The sequence below is a fragment of the Platichthys flesus genome, chromosome 1, assembly GCF_949316205.1.
Source record: "Platichthys flesus chromosome 1, fPlaFle2.1, whole genome shotgun sequence".
In the NCBI taxonomy this organism is placed as follows: Eukaryota; Metazoa; Chordata; class Actinopteri; order Pleuronectiformes; family Pleuronectidae; genus Platichthys; species Platichthys flesus.
The window spans coordinates 14824212-14837468 of NC_084945.1; the positions used below are offsets into that span (position 1 = coordinate 14824212).

General features: G+C 42.8%; 1 protein-coding gene across 1 annotated transcript; it reads left to right on the forward strand.

The window, feature by feature from the left end:
- The first annotated feature begins 5420 nt into the window (after positions 1–5420).
- LOC133958601 (fibulin-7) lies at positions 5421–11694 on the forward strand. Its single transcript, XM_062393498.1, has 8 exons — positions 5421–5579; positions 7869–8028; positions 8133–8303; positions 8875–9000; positions 9928–10122; positions 10207–10344; positions 10461–10596; positions 10734–11694. Exons 1-8 carry the CDS (start codon positions 5511–5513, stop codon positions 11095–11097), a joined length of 1359 nt encoding a protein of 452 aa, XP_062249482.1. The 5' UTR covers positions 5421–5510; the 3' UTR covers positions 11098–11694.
- The last annotated feature ends 1563 nt before the right edge of the window (positions 11695–13257 follow it).

The window sequence follows — 13257 nt, forward strand, 5'->3', positions numbered from 1 at the left end:
TTTCTTTATTTAAAAACTCAAAACAAACATTGTATTTCAAACACGTCCTTTCTAAGGATTACAAACTGCTGCAGTGTCACACGTGCGCGTGCAAAACGAGCAGCTCCCCATTCACATCTTTTGAGTTTATTCTGTAAAGTCAAACTCAACCACATGACTCAATCAAAGAAACGTTTCCATCGCACTATATGTAGTGCTTTTTATACATCAGTTGTTATGTGAAAGAGATTTTAAGGTTTATTTGTATTAAAGAATGTGCCCAAACAGCGTCAGAAAAAGTGAAACAGCTCCTGCTCTTTGTAATTGTAATACAGCAGTGTTGTGCAAGTTCACACCTCTCATGAACTAGTTCAAAGTTCAGTTCATACAAGTAAACATGAATAGTTCACGTTCATAGTTCACCATTTAAATTCTGAACTAGTTCATTTCATAGTTTTAAGGTGGAACGTGAGAATGAAAGACTTAACTTGTTAAAGAAAACCTTGTCCATCACTACCCCTTGCCTTTTACTGTTGGAATCTTTATCAGACAGTGTGTAAAAATCCCTCTCTGCTTTCTCTTGCCATCTGTTTATGAGACCGAGAGCTGTTGTGTTGCAGGTATGGCCTGCCCCTTTAAGGAAAGTTTGTAGTGTGTGACGTAGTGCAGCTGGGTATTGTGGGAAAATAAGCTAAATAAGTGTGTATAACCATCTATGTGTATAACGAGAAATGACGGACCACCTAGAGGTGATGCGAGTGTGGCTCCCGCTGTAGATCCGAGAAATGAAGTGGCCGCATTCCAAGTAAAGAAACATCTCCTCCTCCTTATTCACAGAGCGGTCCGGACGGCTGGTTACCGGCCAGACAGCGAGCCAAGATAACCAGTGACACGGGCGGCTCCTGGTACAGGCGAGATAGGAGACGATTTATCATGACGTGACACATGCAATCTAAAACGATACATTAACGTCACACCATCATCCTATAACCCCGGGGACGCAACGGAGGTAGAAGCCGATTCCTTTCCTCGCCCATGTTAAATACTTGGGCTGTTCTCATCGGCAACGTAATGCCGGGAAGAACCCGGAAGTGCCGCGGCCAAACACACACACAAGCTCTCCTGTGGAGAAATGATGACGATGATGAAAAATTAAATATAAAAAAATTAAATATTAAATTAAATTAAATTAAATTAAATTAAATTAAATTAAATTAAATTAAAAAAAAGAAAACTGCGCGCGCACATCTGCGCAGAAGGCTACTGCGCACATCTGCGCAGAAGCCCATTGCGCACATCTGCGCAGAAGTCTACTGCGCACATCTGCGCAGAAGTCCATTGCGCACATCTGCGCAGAAGTCTACTGCGCACATCTGCGCAGAAGCCCATTGCGCACATCGTCGCAGAAGTCTACTGCGCACATCTGCGCAGAAGTCCATTGCGCACATGTGCGCAGAAGCCCATTGCGCACATCTGCGCAGAAGTCCATTGCGCACATGTGCGCAGAAGCCCATTGCGCACATCGGCGCAGAAGTCTACTGCGCACATCTGCGCAGAAGTCCATTGCGCACATTCTGCGCAGAAGTCCATTGCGCACATTCTGCGCAGAAGTCCATTGCGCACATCTGCGCAGAAGCCCATTGCGCACATCTGCGCAGAAGCCCATTGCGCAGGAATTGCGCGCGCAGTTTTTTTTTTTTTTTTTTCCTGTTTTTCTATTTAGTTCATTTAAATGTAAGCTATTTTGCAATTAATAGAAGATTTTTGCTAATTTTAAGAAATCATTGCATTTCCACTTTGAAAATGGGTAGATGCGGGATTCGAACCCGGGTCCTCCGTTTACAAGGAGGTACACTTAACCTACTAGGCCATACCGCCTGATGATTCCAACAAGGAACTTAGCCGATTAAGAAGATGGACAAATCATCGTGTGCGTGTCCGTGTCATTTTATACTGCACTTCACAGAAAATATTTCCTACTTTACTACAAATATTTGACAGCCTTACTTAAAAGTTACTTTATAGTTTGGGCTTTTAGATATTGGATGATTTAACATACTTTAAAAACCTATTGTTAGAGAATAACCCAGTACTTTTTCAACCTTGTCTTCAGACGCCCTACAAGAATCACAGTCTGCTGTGACGTCCTGAGGCTGCCCCCTGCTGGCTGCTGGGTTCCTCTGCTGCTCTAGCTTGGTTTGTGCAGCTTGTGATTAACTAAAGTTGTCTTTAATATCCTTCAAGGGCAATTTGATGTACAACCAGCAATCAGTGCACAACAAAAATAAACAAATATATACAATGTAAATAAAACACAATATAAAAACCCTATAGACTAAGTAGCAGGGGAAAATTAGCTTTTAATAAATGAATAGATAAGTGGACCAACAGAAAATTAACTATTTAGATATTCTCAAAACATTTCATTCTGCTTTTAATTTCCTGTTGTGTTTCTAATAATTATTAACATTGGTGACATTTCCTTGATAAATGGGTGGATGTTTTATTACCTCTGCTAAGGAAGTTATGTTTTCACCTCTGATATGTCAGTCAACAGGTTTATGTAATAAACTACTGGACCAATAACCACACAACTTGTTAGAAGGAAGCTGCATGGATCAGAGATGAACCTATACGGCACTGTTGAGCTCTACTGAGTGCCAGTCTTGTGAATGAATCTGGAATCATCTCTCAAAAAACATTGGCCCCCCCCTTAGGTTTTGTCGTGTGAAGCTAATGAGGTGTTTTACAAAGATGTGGTCGAAAATGTCAGACCAAGTGAATCCACTTTATTTCAGCATGAACAGAAAAAAAAGATGGGACTCTCATTTCACTTCACAAAAGTTCCTCATAGCAGCATGATGCATACAAAGAGAAGTATTAAAAACCTACTCATTTTGGTGACATTTACTTTTGGACAGGCAAGCCAGCATCTAAAACATCCTCCTGGATGGCTCTCTGTGTGAACCATAGATATATATAAGGCTTTTATATATATATATATCTATGGTGTGAACAGTCAGGCGGCGGCTCGCACAGAATTTGCGCTCTCGCCTCAGGTGTGTCCCTGACGTACACGCTGCGGTGATAGACTGCGGTTAGAGTCAAAGATGAATCAAAAACATTGGCGCCAATTGTAAATCTCGCCTAGGGGGCCAACATTGCCAGGGCCGGCCCTGACCAGTGACCTGAGCTCCCAACTACGGTTCGGAGCCGAGACACTGGCCAGACACTGGTAATAAAGTTACACATAAAGGCAGAAGTTTCCTGTCGTCTATACGCGAGGACGCCACAATATGAGCCTTTTCACCGCTCAAATAAATTATTTGTCCTTGAGTTGCGTTCAGTTCATCGTTCTCATAAAAGTCAACGTGTTCAATGAACGCGTTATTTTGCGTTCTTTCATGCACAACACTGTAATACAGTGATGTCCTTGTTGATGTTACTGAAGGTCGAGGTGAGGCTAATTTTAACTTTTTAATGCCTTGTTTTATTCCCATGAGCTCTTTGTCACATTGTTTAGATAAGTGCTACATATCTAAACGTTTATTGTTATTAGTATTTTTCTTAAATATTATTATTACAATTAATAATAATATGTTATTATTATCACCATTGGAATAGTATAATGCTTTGGTAACCACTCTCTGTTTTACTAGTCAGTCAGTCACTGAGGACAAAAGGTCTAAATCATCTCTGTTATCATTTCCTCATCTAAGTGACAAAACGTGGTTTACTCTGATGCAGGGCTGAGGCTGAGAGTTCATCACTGTTTCAGGAGGGGAAGTTTGTTTTGAGGGACTGATGTTGATTATTCAGATGAGATGAGCTGTGTTAGTCAGACATTTTCAGATATTCACTTGTAGCAGAGCGTGAGGTGTCAGAACTAGTACATGAGCGGATCAGTCTGAGTGTGCAGGTTCCGCATGGAGCTGTCTGTTCAAACACAATGACATGTGTTTTTATGGACCCAGTGTGAGAAACATGAATCATGATCTGCACACTGCGGGATGATTCACCGTCTGCAGATCCCTGCTGTGCAACCCAATGCACTCATTTCTCTGCCCTGTGGGCTGAATGTATTTTGCACCGAGGACCCGGTCCCTGCAGCCTGTCCAGTGATCACACATGCTCTGGTGTTGTTTCACCGGTGAGGGTTTGTCTGACCCTGCTGAGCAACAGCTGTGAGCGCAGTCTGCTCTACCTGGCTTGGTTAGACAATGCCACACACAAGATGATTTCTCAGGTAAATCCGACCGCCACATGTCAGCTCCTTCCTGCCTGAGGGTCTCAGCCTTGTCGTCACCATTGGAACAACAGTGGTGTTGGTAGCACAAGCTGATAACAGAGGTCCAAACACTTTTGCCATAGGGCATAGTCAAGCTTCCAACCTCATTATTTTCTACCAGTCCAGGCTTATATTTATTACCTCGACCAAGGAGGTTATGGTTTCACCCCTGTATGTTCTTTTATTGGTTTGTTTGTTTGTAAGCAAGATTAAACGAAACCTACTGGACAGATTACCATGGAAGTAGATGGAAGGATGTGGTACAAGTCACGGAAGAACCCATCCAGGATTTATTTTACTTTCTTTAATGTTGGATGATTCAACATTCTCACAGTTTTTGCAGAGAATATTTAATGGATCTTGATGGAGAAAAAAATCAGGCATCTTTAGAGGCCTGATATCTATAAGTGTGTAATTTGGTGCAGTTTGATTTAAGGGGAATGTTGGGCCCTGGTGGTGGTATAGGTTCTACTGAGGGCTGTCGTAATTAGTCTTATTTTGTTGAGGCCAAGAATAGTACAGGGATGCATGTGTGCACATATTCCTGCAGAGGGCAAAGCTCCTCTGTAGCTGCATCACTGGCAGTGAACTGTCAGTCTATCGGCAAACGCAGCATAACAGTTTCAAGTTGTTACGCAGTTTTCCAGCGTAGATTTATCATCTAAGCAATATAACCAGTATTTTGTTATATTGATATGATACTGGTGTTACAGTTATTACTGCTTTAAATAAACAGCATCAGAAAATAATGTCTCAGAGAGATGGTCAGCAGGCAAAGAATGTGCTTTGAAATTTTGTGGTAAAACTCTTTTATTGCATTTAGTTAGGAAATGAAAATGAAAAGGACTTTAACCAAACACAAGTGGTCAAGGTGCTGATTGTGTATCTGTTATTGATCCAGAGAAACTAGGTTTTCTACAAATTCTCCGTAAACAAGATAAACTAAGCTGCTTTTTTACCTGTGAGGAGGTGCAGTTTCAAAGTGAGTAAATGCATAATAACCTGGTCCAATTTTTCTTGAAGTCTCCCTCCCTGATTGGCTGCTGAAGAGCAAACCCCGCTGCATTCCGCAGCAGTTCTCCTCAGCAGCTTTTCCACTGCCAACTGTGGTTTCTCTCTCACCTGGAGTCCCTGCGCAGAGCGAGGGCTGACCACTTCCCACACAAAGTTCAGGCTGCCTGCAACCTGTGACACCTCTGAGGACCGATCGCAGACTGCACATTGGATTCAGACTGGAGGAAACATGCTTGTGTCTGCAGCACTCGTCATCACCATCGCGTGTTCCTGCTCACTCTATCCTGTGTTCGGACAGGTATGTAAAACACACTGTTATTGGCTAAAGTTCATGGTTGTGTATGTTGCACATGTGTGTATTTTTTGGTGCATTGCTCAGAGATGGATTAAATATATGTCCATAAGAATATCAGTGTGGTGCTTTAGATCTATGTATATATATATATATATATATATTTATATTTATGTTAAAGGGATAGTTGACCCAAAAAGGAAAATTCACTGATTATCTACACCCACTGATGGAGGGGTGGTTGAAGTGTTTGAGTCCATAAAACTTTTTGGAGTTCTGGTGTAAACAGTGTTGGAGCCAAATCCAATACAATTGAAGTAAAACTAAACAGTAAACAACAGAAAATGCCTCCACACTGCTCCTGTGGTGTCATCCAAGTGTCCGTACCTACCGACATTCATATTCTACTCAAAATGGTGTCCTTAACACTGTGTCCTCTTGATCCAGGTTCTCCTCTTTTCTTTTTTAATATTTGAAAAATTGGTCACCATTTACTTCAATTGTATTGGATTTGCTGCAACGCCAAAAGTGTTTTGTGGACTCAAACACGTCACCCACCCCTCCCTCGGCAGAGTAGAGTAGATGATGAGAGAATTTTCCGTTTGGGGTGAACTACCCCTTTAAATACACAAATCTGGTTAGATTTAATAGAGTTGAACTGAAGTCTTAAGCTCCTGTCCTGCATGCCTCTGAACACTGTGGTAACATCACCCAGTAAACATGAAGCCATGTGAAAAATCACCAGCACGGACAGAAAGAGGCCTTTGACAACTACACTTTAAACACCAGGCACCCGCCCCCCCCCCCCCCCCCCCCCCCCCGCCCTGACTAATTGAAATCCCTTCAAACCCCAGTTTGGTCCGAATCAGGTGTTTTCAACAAATATTGACTCTTCTTGCATAACTCCTGCTGGAAGAAAACACTAATTGTTTGTCTGAAAACATGTCGGATAGGACGGCACAGAATGACGCTGTTGAATGAAAGGGAGTAAAGAGCGGGCGGGCGTGCACGGGTAGAAAACATGTCCCTGACACTCCGTTCGTCCGCTCCTTGCAGCCAATAGAAAGGGAGGTTGTAACGGGAGGTGGTGTTTGCACTGAGGGCGTTTCTACCTGACTGTCTGACCCCAAAAGCCTAAGTTTACCACTTCATAGAGATCCAGTGATTACCTCCAATGCAACCTAAGTCACTTTTGCTGATACTTCCCCCTCTCGTGACATATGGCACGTTTCATACATTTTTATACTGAAGTTTTTAAATGTTCATGCAGGCTCACACCTATACGACCACATTGAAAGAACAGTAAACTGTTTTCGTGAGTATGACTTGGTCACAGCATCTAGTTTTGGGTGGAAAAACATGCTCTGATAATACTGCTTTTACTCACTCATGTAACAGCCGAGCCTCTGTACTCCACAGATCTAACTTCTTCAACAGACCTTCATTTTGCTGACATCCAGATCGAGCTGATTTTGGTTACAGCTCAGATTAAATTTTTTCAATGTACTTTTAATCAAAGCATCTCCGAGAAAGAATGAATGGAAACTTAGTTTTCCAGCGAATGCATCAGTTACTTCACTGGCTTGTGGCCCTCAGGTCTCTTTTTCATGTTGACAAATATTTATTTTCAACTCACCTGAAGCCAGAGGAGAAGCTTTTGTGTATTCATAAATTCAGCAAATAACAGCATTCCTTTTTCAGAGAACAAGTTTTTGAGCAAAATGATTCTACTGCAGCTTTTAACCCTAACCTAACACTTATAGTAACAGTATCTATATTTGCAGATCATTGTTGAATGCGACCGCAGAATGAAGAAAGGAGGATGTCTTGTTTCTGTCATCAACAATGGTCCTAAACAGTGCACAAGATAAAGAATTTAGCACATGTTTTACTCTTAACTTGATGTATCGACTTTCATTGTGGCACAATATATAATAATATATAGAGAATAAAGAATTTGATGAAATCTGAAAATACTAATGTACCCCAAATTGACGAAACTTCTCCAACTCAACATCTGCACCAAAAGGTAATGGGTCCTCCTCAGGCCTCATCGCCTCCAAGTTCTTTCGTTTTTGTGTAATCTTGCTGTCAAATAAACCAACAAACAGACAGTGGTGAAAACACAACCCGCTTAGTGGAGGTAATTTATGTGGTTGCACTTTTATTTGCAACTTTGTTAAAAAAGACATAAAATTCTTCAGGAAATATCCTCATGGTCAGTGAATTTGCAAAAGGCTTTGAACAAGTTGTGAATAATTCAACGCTGTAGTCACCCCCTCTGTTTGGTTTCAGGACTGCCCCAGCAGGCAGGAGATACAGGGCTCTCTGAAGCAGGTCCAGAAGCTTCTCTCAGCACACGAGGCCTCGTACCTGCAGAGTCTACGCAACCTGAAGAAGAAAATAAACTTACTGCAGAGCAGTGCAGGGAGGCAGACGACGAAAGCCATCAACAGTGAGCAAAACATCCTGAGACGGACTTCTTCAAATGTTAAATGTTAAAATGGAGTATTCAGTTTTTTTCTTTCATTATTAAATCACCTCTTGCTTATCCAACAGGCACCTGCACAAAACTGGACGCACCTATGAATGGAAGGAAACTTGGAAAGTCGCACAGCGTGAGCCATGAGGTCCACTTCCTGTGTGACCCTGGCTATGAGCTGGTGGGCTCAGAGAGCAGGGTTTGTCAGGAGAGCCTGACCTGGGGCGGCCAGCAGCCGACCTGCCGAGGTGAGACACAGCTACCCGGCCTCAGCGGGATCATCCCTTTCCCAACCAGAGATTCTCCTCCTCTTCTTCACCCTGACCGTCTCTCATCCTGTTATCTAACTGTCTGATCACTTCTTTTAAAGCCCTGTCATCATCCTCTTTGTAACCCCCCCTATTCCATGCTCTCTATTCCCATTCCTCTTTTGGTGCATCATGCATGACTCCACTGTTTGTCTACATCAAGATATAGTTCATATATGACCCATGATCATATTTCCTCTCTATGCTCTGTCATTGTCCAGAATTTATTGAATGCTCAGACATGTGATATTTTAACCGCAGCATCTTGACAGCTCACTAACATTGAGAGAATGGCTCAGAAGTTTTTTGATCAGGCAAAGCCTCCCAGCACCTCCTCCACCTTTTCCCTCATTCTCCTTCTAACACGTATATATGCCATGATGTCATTTTCTCTTATCTTTCAGCATCAGAGATATTTGGTTGCATGTGCCCCCTGTATCACTGACAGGGTTGAAACATATAGCACCAGTGTTTCCTTGTATAACCCTCCTGTTTGTTTCTTTCCCCTCAGACATCAATGAGTGTGCGTCCTCTCCGTGCCTGAATGGCGGGACGTGTGTGGACGAGATGAACCAGTTCTCTTGTGTCTGTGCCAAAGGCTGGGCCGGAGCTACCTGTCAGAGCCCCTTGCCAACATGTAGGGATTACACACCCACACCCCCACCGCCTGATGGAGATGTTGTTTATTTTATTTTAACATGTTGAGATAACCACTAACACTTCAGACAGCTCAAACACAAAGAGGTTTTTGAGTTTTGGGATATTATAGGAGCCACAAAAAGCAAATAAGCCTTTTTCAGGGTATACATTTTATAGACTACTTTAGTCTCCAGTCTGCTGAAGGAGATGGCATCGGCCTGTGGTTTGGTTTGCCAATACAAGTCAGTGCTACATGCCACAGAGTGAGTCCAAGACAGTGCTGGTTGAGAGGCTGCAGTCTTCTCCCTGATGTGACTGTGAATCTCCGCAGCCCAGCTAGTTTAGTTTCTCTCTATTCATTTAATATTTATATCCAAACATAAAATACAATACATACATTTCATCATATCACCAGGAAGATAAGGTCAGTCCAATCCCTAAATTAAAGTTAAAGTTATTCTTATATTGTTTGATAAGAATATATTGTCTGGAAGTTAGATTTGACATAAAACATTATTTATACAAACAAGTTATCACGATGATTCAAATTAGTTTTTTATAAAGAACTAGAATGGATCCAGTTTTTTATTTTATTTGGATCTGCACCAAATTCCCTGTATTCATAGATTATTCTCTGACAAATCAATAAAAACAACAAAAAAAAGCCCTATGTCTTATGTTAAAGTAAGAAAAAAAAAGATTTCCAGGTGTTGGCCCCGAATCTGCACCGATATCTAATAGTTTCTTCCCTGATGAAATCCACATCCTTCAACCAAATTGCATGGTAATCCATCCAGTCGTTTGTAACGCCCATTTTTTCTCCGTGCCCACAAACCATCCATTAATGACTGAACGACAATGAGCCCTAGGTCAAATCCTGAGCTACTGCATTACAGAAAACGTCTTACCTCTCCTCCCCATTCAGTCTTTGTTACCATGACAAACACATCGGCTGCCACCTCTGCAGCCACCGGTGGAGCCGCTGCTGCTGCCACCCTGCCAGCTGCCACCACCGGGCCCTTTGTCCGTCCATCACGTTGCTCTATGGTGCAAGGGACCACCCACTGTACCTGTGAGGCAGGATACACCATCTCTGGACGGGACAGCAACATCTGCACTGGTAGGACCTTACGACTAACTAATATACACATTCATTTGTTTTTATATAGGATGCTAACTGTGTGTGTGTTTTTTTTCACTTTAGATATAGATGAATGTGAGCTGTTCCATAATGGCCAGGCGGGGAAACTGTGTTTACATGCTTGCGTTAACACCCCTGGAGGCTACCGCTGCACCTGTCCTGCTGGATATAATGCGACCCGCGATGGACGCAGCTGCAGAGGTGCACTCACATATTTATTTTCCTGTTTTGTTAGGAAATCACTTAGAATGTTCTTATTCCCAACAAAGCCGTGTGAATGATGTCCCAGCTAACACTGTGTTGATGTTTCCTGCCAGACATCGATGAGTGTGCCACCAGACAAAACAACTGCACCAAGGACCAGATGTGCATTAATACATACGGTGGCTTCCAGTGTGTCCATGTGGATTGCCCCAAAATCCCTAATGCTGCATATGTCAAGACGTCGCCTATGTGAGCATTGTCTTCTGTATTTTTTGCTCCTGATTCATTGTCATAAGAGAGATTTTCCACAGTAACAGGCATATGTTTTTTGGGCAGTACATTAATTTCATCTGTCTCACTTTTCACTTGGTTTTTCTTCTTTCCAGGCGATGTGAACGTAACCCCTGTCCTCTGGACAACAAGGCGTGTTCTCAGACCCCAAATTCCTTCTCCTACCATTACATGGCTGTCTCTTCCAACCTGTCAGCTCCTCGCGTCATGTTCAGGGTCTCAGCTTTGCGTCCGATGGGCGACACGCTTCGCTTCTCCCTGCTGGGGGGGAGGTTAGCTCGGCGCCACTTCACAGTCCAGCGTTCAGACCGTCTGACAGGTCAGCTGATGCTGGTGAGCCCCATTCAGGGGCCTGCCACTCTGGAAGCGGAGGTGGAGATGAGCGAGCTGGAGAGACGTGTCCAGCTGGGGAAGTACATCACCAAAATCACCCTGTTTTTTTCCCAATATGAGTTCTAGAGCAAGAAGTAGGAAAGACTCTTACAGCACAAAAGACAAACTAAAGTCCGGTTTGGATTTAGCTAAGGCAGGCATTTGGCCATTGATGAGTGATGATACGGTGACCATCTTAAAAATCTCCTGTACGGTTGGTGAAAGAGCTGTAACAGCCAGGTAGTAAAAACATGAAGTGATGGCAGAACAAGGTGTGTGGCACTGCTGCATGTAATAAATGTTTCAGAATGTTTGCTTTTCAGAGACACTGTTGTCCAGCTACAGACAAAAATGCAAATGACTTCAGTATTAGAGCATGAGTTTTGTTTGGAACAATAATAATTTCCTCTAAAGCTATTGCAAAGAGACAGAAATGAGCGTAGGAGTAATGAAGGACGAATGTCACAATGTAGACAATAAACCAGCACTAAACTGAAGGACACAAACAAACTCAACCAGGAAATATGTGGAAGGTTCACCCTGAAAGAAAGTGCTGCTTTTTAATGACTTTTTAAAGGGTTTACATATGTGCGCTGTATATTGGACACGTAATCATGATGTGTTATAACTTTGTAATTTCTGCTTCCATGTTTCATTCTGGTTTTATTGCAGTTCATTTTCCAACGCAACCATTAAAGCACCATGTGAACATAAAGAGTTGGGTCTCTTCTACTTTTGTGAATATGGTGTAAAAGCAGTCAGATTAATATAGGTATATATGTAAACATATATCTAACCCAGCACTTATACTCACCCTGAGCTTTTTTTACACAAACATTAATGTATATACAGGGATATAGTACAGTTTGTGAGCAGTGGTTTTTAGAGAAACACACAGTTCTTGCCGTACAGAGCAGTGCTGTTCAGCAGACAGGCAGCCAAAAACAAGCTGCTGAAAAGAGCCACAGTGTTCCTACTGTGCCTGAATGAACTTTCACTTTTAAATCCGCAAGTACACATTGAAAAATGCATGAGCATGTCTCGTGCGCACTGCGAGTCGTGTATGTGTAATCATTCTCCTGTCGAAAGGACGGGTATACTTGGAGAAATTGTGACGTGGTGATGAAATGTGCCGCACCCCCTCCATCTATCTTCCCCACTGAGCTGTGCCACATCTGAGAAAATGAGACCACACAGAAGTGCATCTGTGGACAGTGAGGCAAAGTGTAGGTTGACTGGGAACAAACAAGGTGTATTTAGTTGCAGAGGAGGCTTCAACCGAGATGACATGACTGAGGGGGGGGGGGGCTTTAGCCACAGGATCCTGAAACAAGCCTGTACGCTGAGTGAAGAAAAAAGATGCCCGGTGATAGCGAGGCAGACAGGGAGTGGTGGTTGAATAGAGACGTCTGAATAGATGATTCAAGCGAGGCAGTCACTGGCTGAGGGTGTGGGCTGAATTAAAAACTGTCCTTTAATACCCCTGCACACAGAATGTTCTGGACTCAGTCTTGAACTCACACAAGAGATCAAGACTGAGTCCAGAACATTCTGTGTTAATGTTTGTGAAATGAATGAGTTCAATCACAATCCCATCCATGATCCTCGGGGATCCCACAAGAGGTGGTCATTCAGTATTAAAAGCTCAGCTGGGCTTGCCTGTGTGAGAGCACCTGATCTGGAGTCTGGTGTTTTGTCTGCTCTGTGCGCCTCACTGTCCTCTCTTTTCCTCCCCTTCCTCTATGTTATCATATTACATCCACTTTCACATCCTTCTCTTCCAACTCCACTGTCGCGTCTCTCAAGCTCTCAGTGCGGCTGAGTCACACTGTGCAGATAAAAAAAAAAAAAAACTCGTAATGAGCGCTGGCAGTGTGTGTGGGACTGAAATCAATATCCTTATCTCTCTGCTTGTGCAGGATAGTCATAAGAAACCATCCCACTCCCTTTGACTGCAGCGTGGGTTATCAGTGGTACTTGTATTTGAAAGGAAATACCTCGGTCTCATCTGAAGTTTAATAGAACAAAAGAGATTGGGACTGGTGCTGCCGAGGCTCCACATGGTGCAGACAGGACACTACTGTCAGTGTGTTGAAGCCCAAATTGCCTCTAAACACACAACCAAAAGCATAGTAGTTGACTAAAATTAACAACAAAATAGCCAAAAAATAATATTCCAGCGATAGCTGCCTGGTAAGATGTTTTTGTTTACAGCACTTTGTGTTCTGCCTTGGACTTTATTGTCAA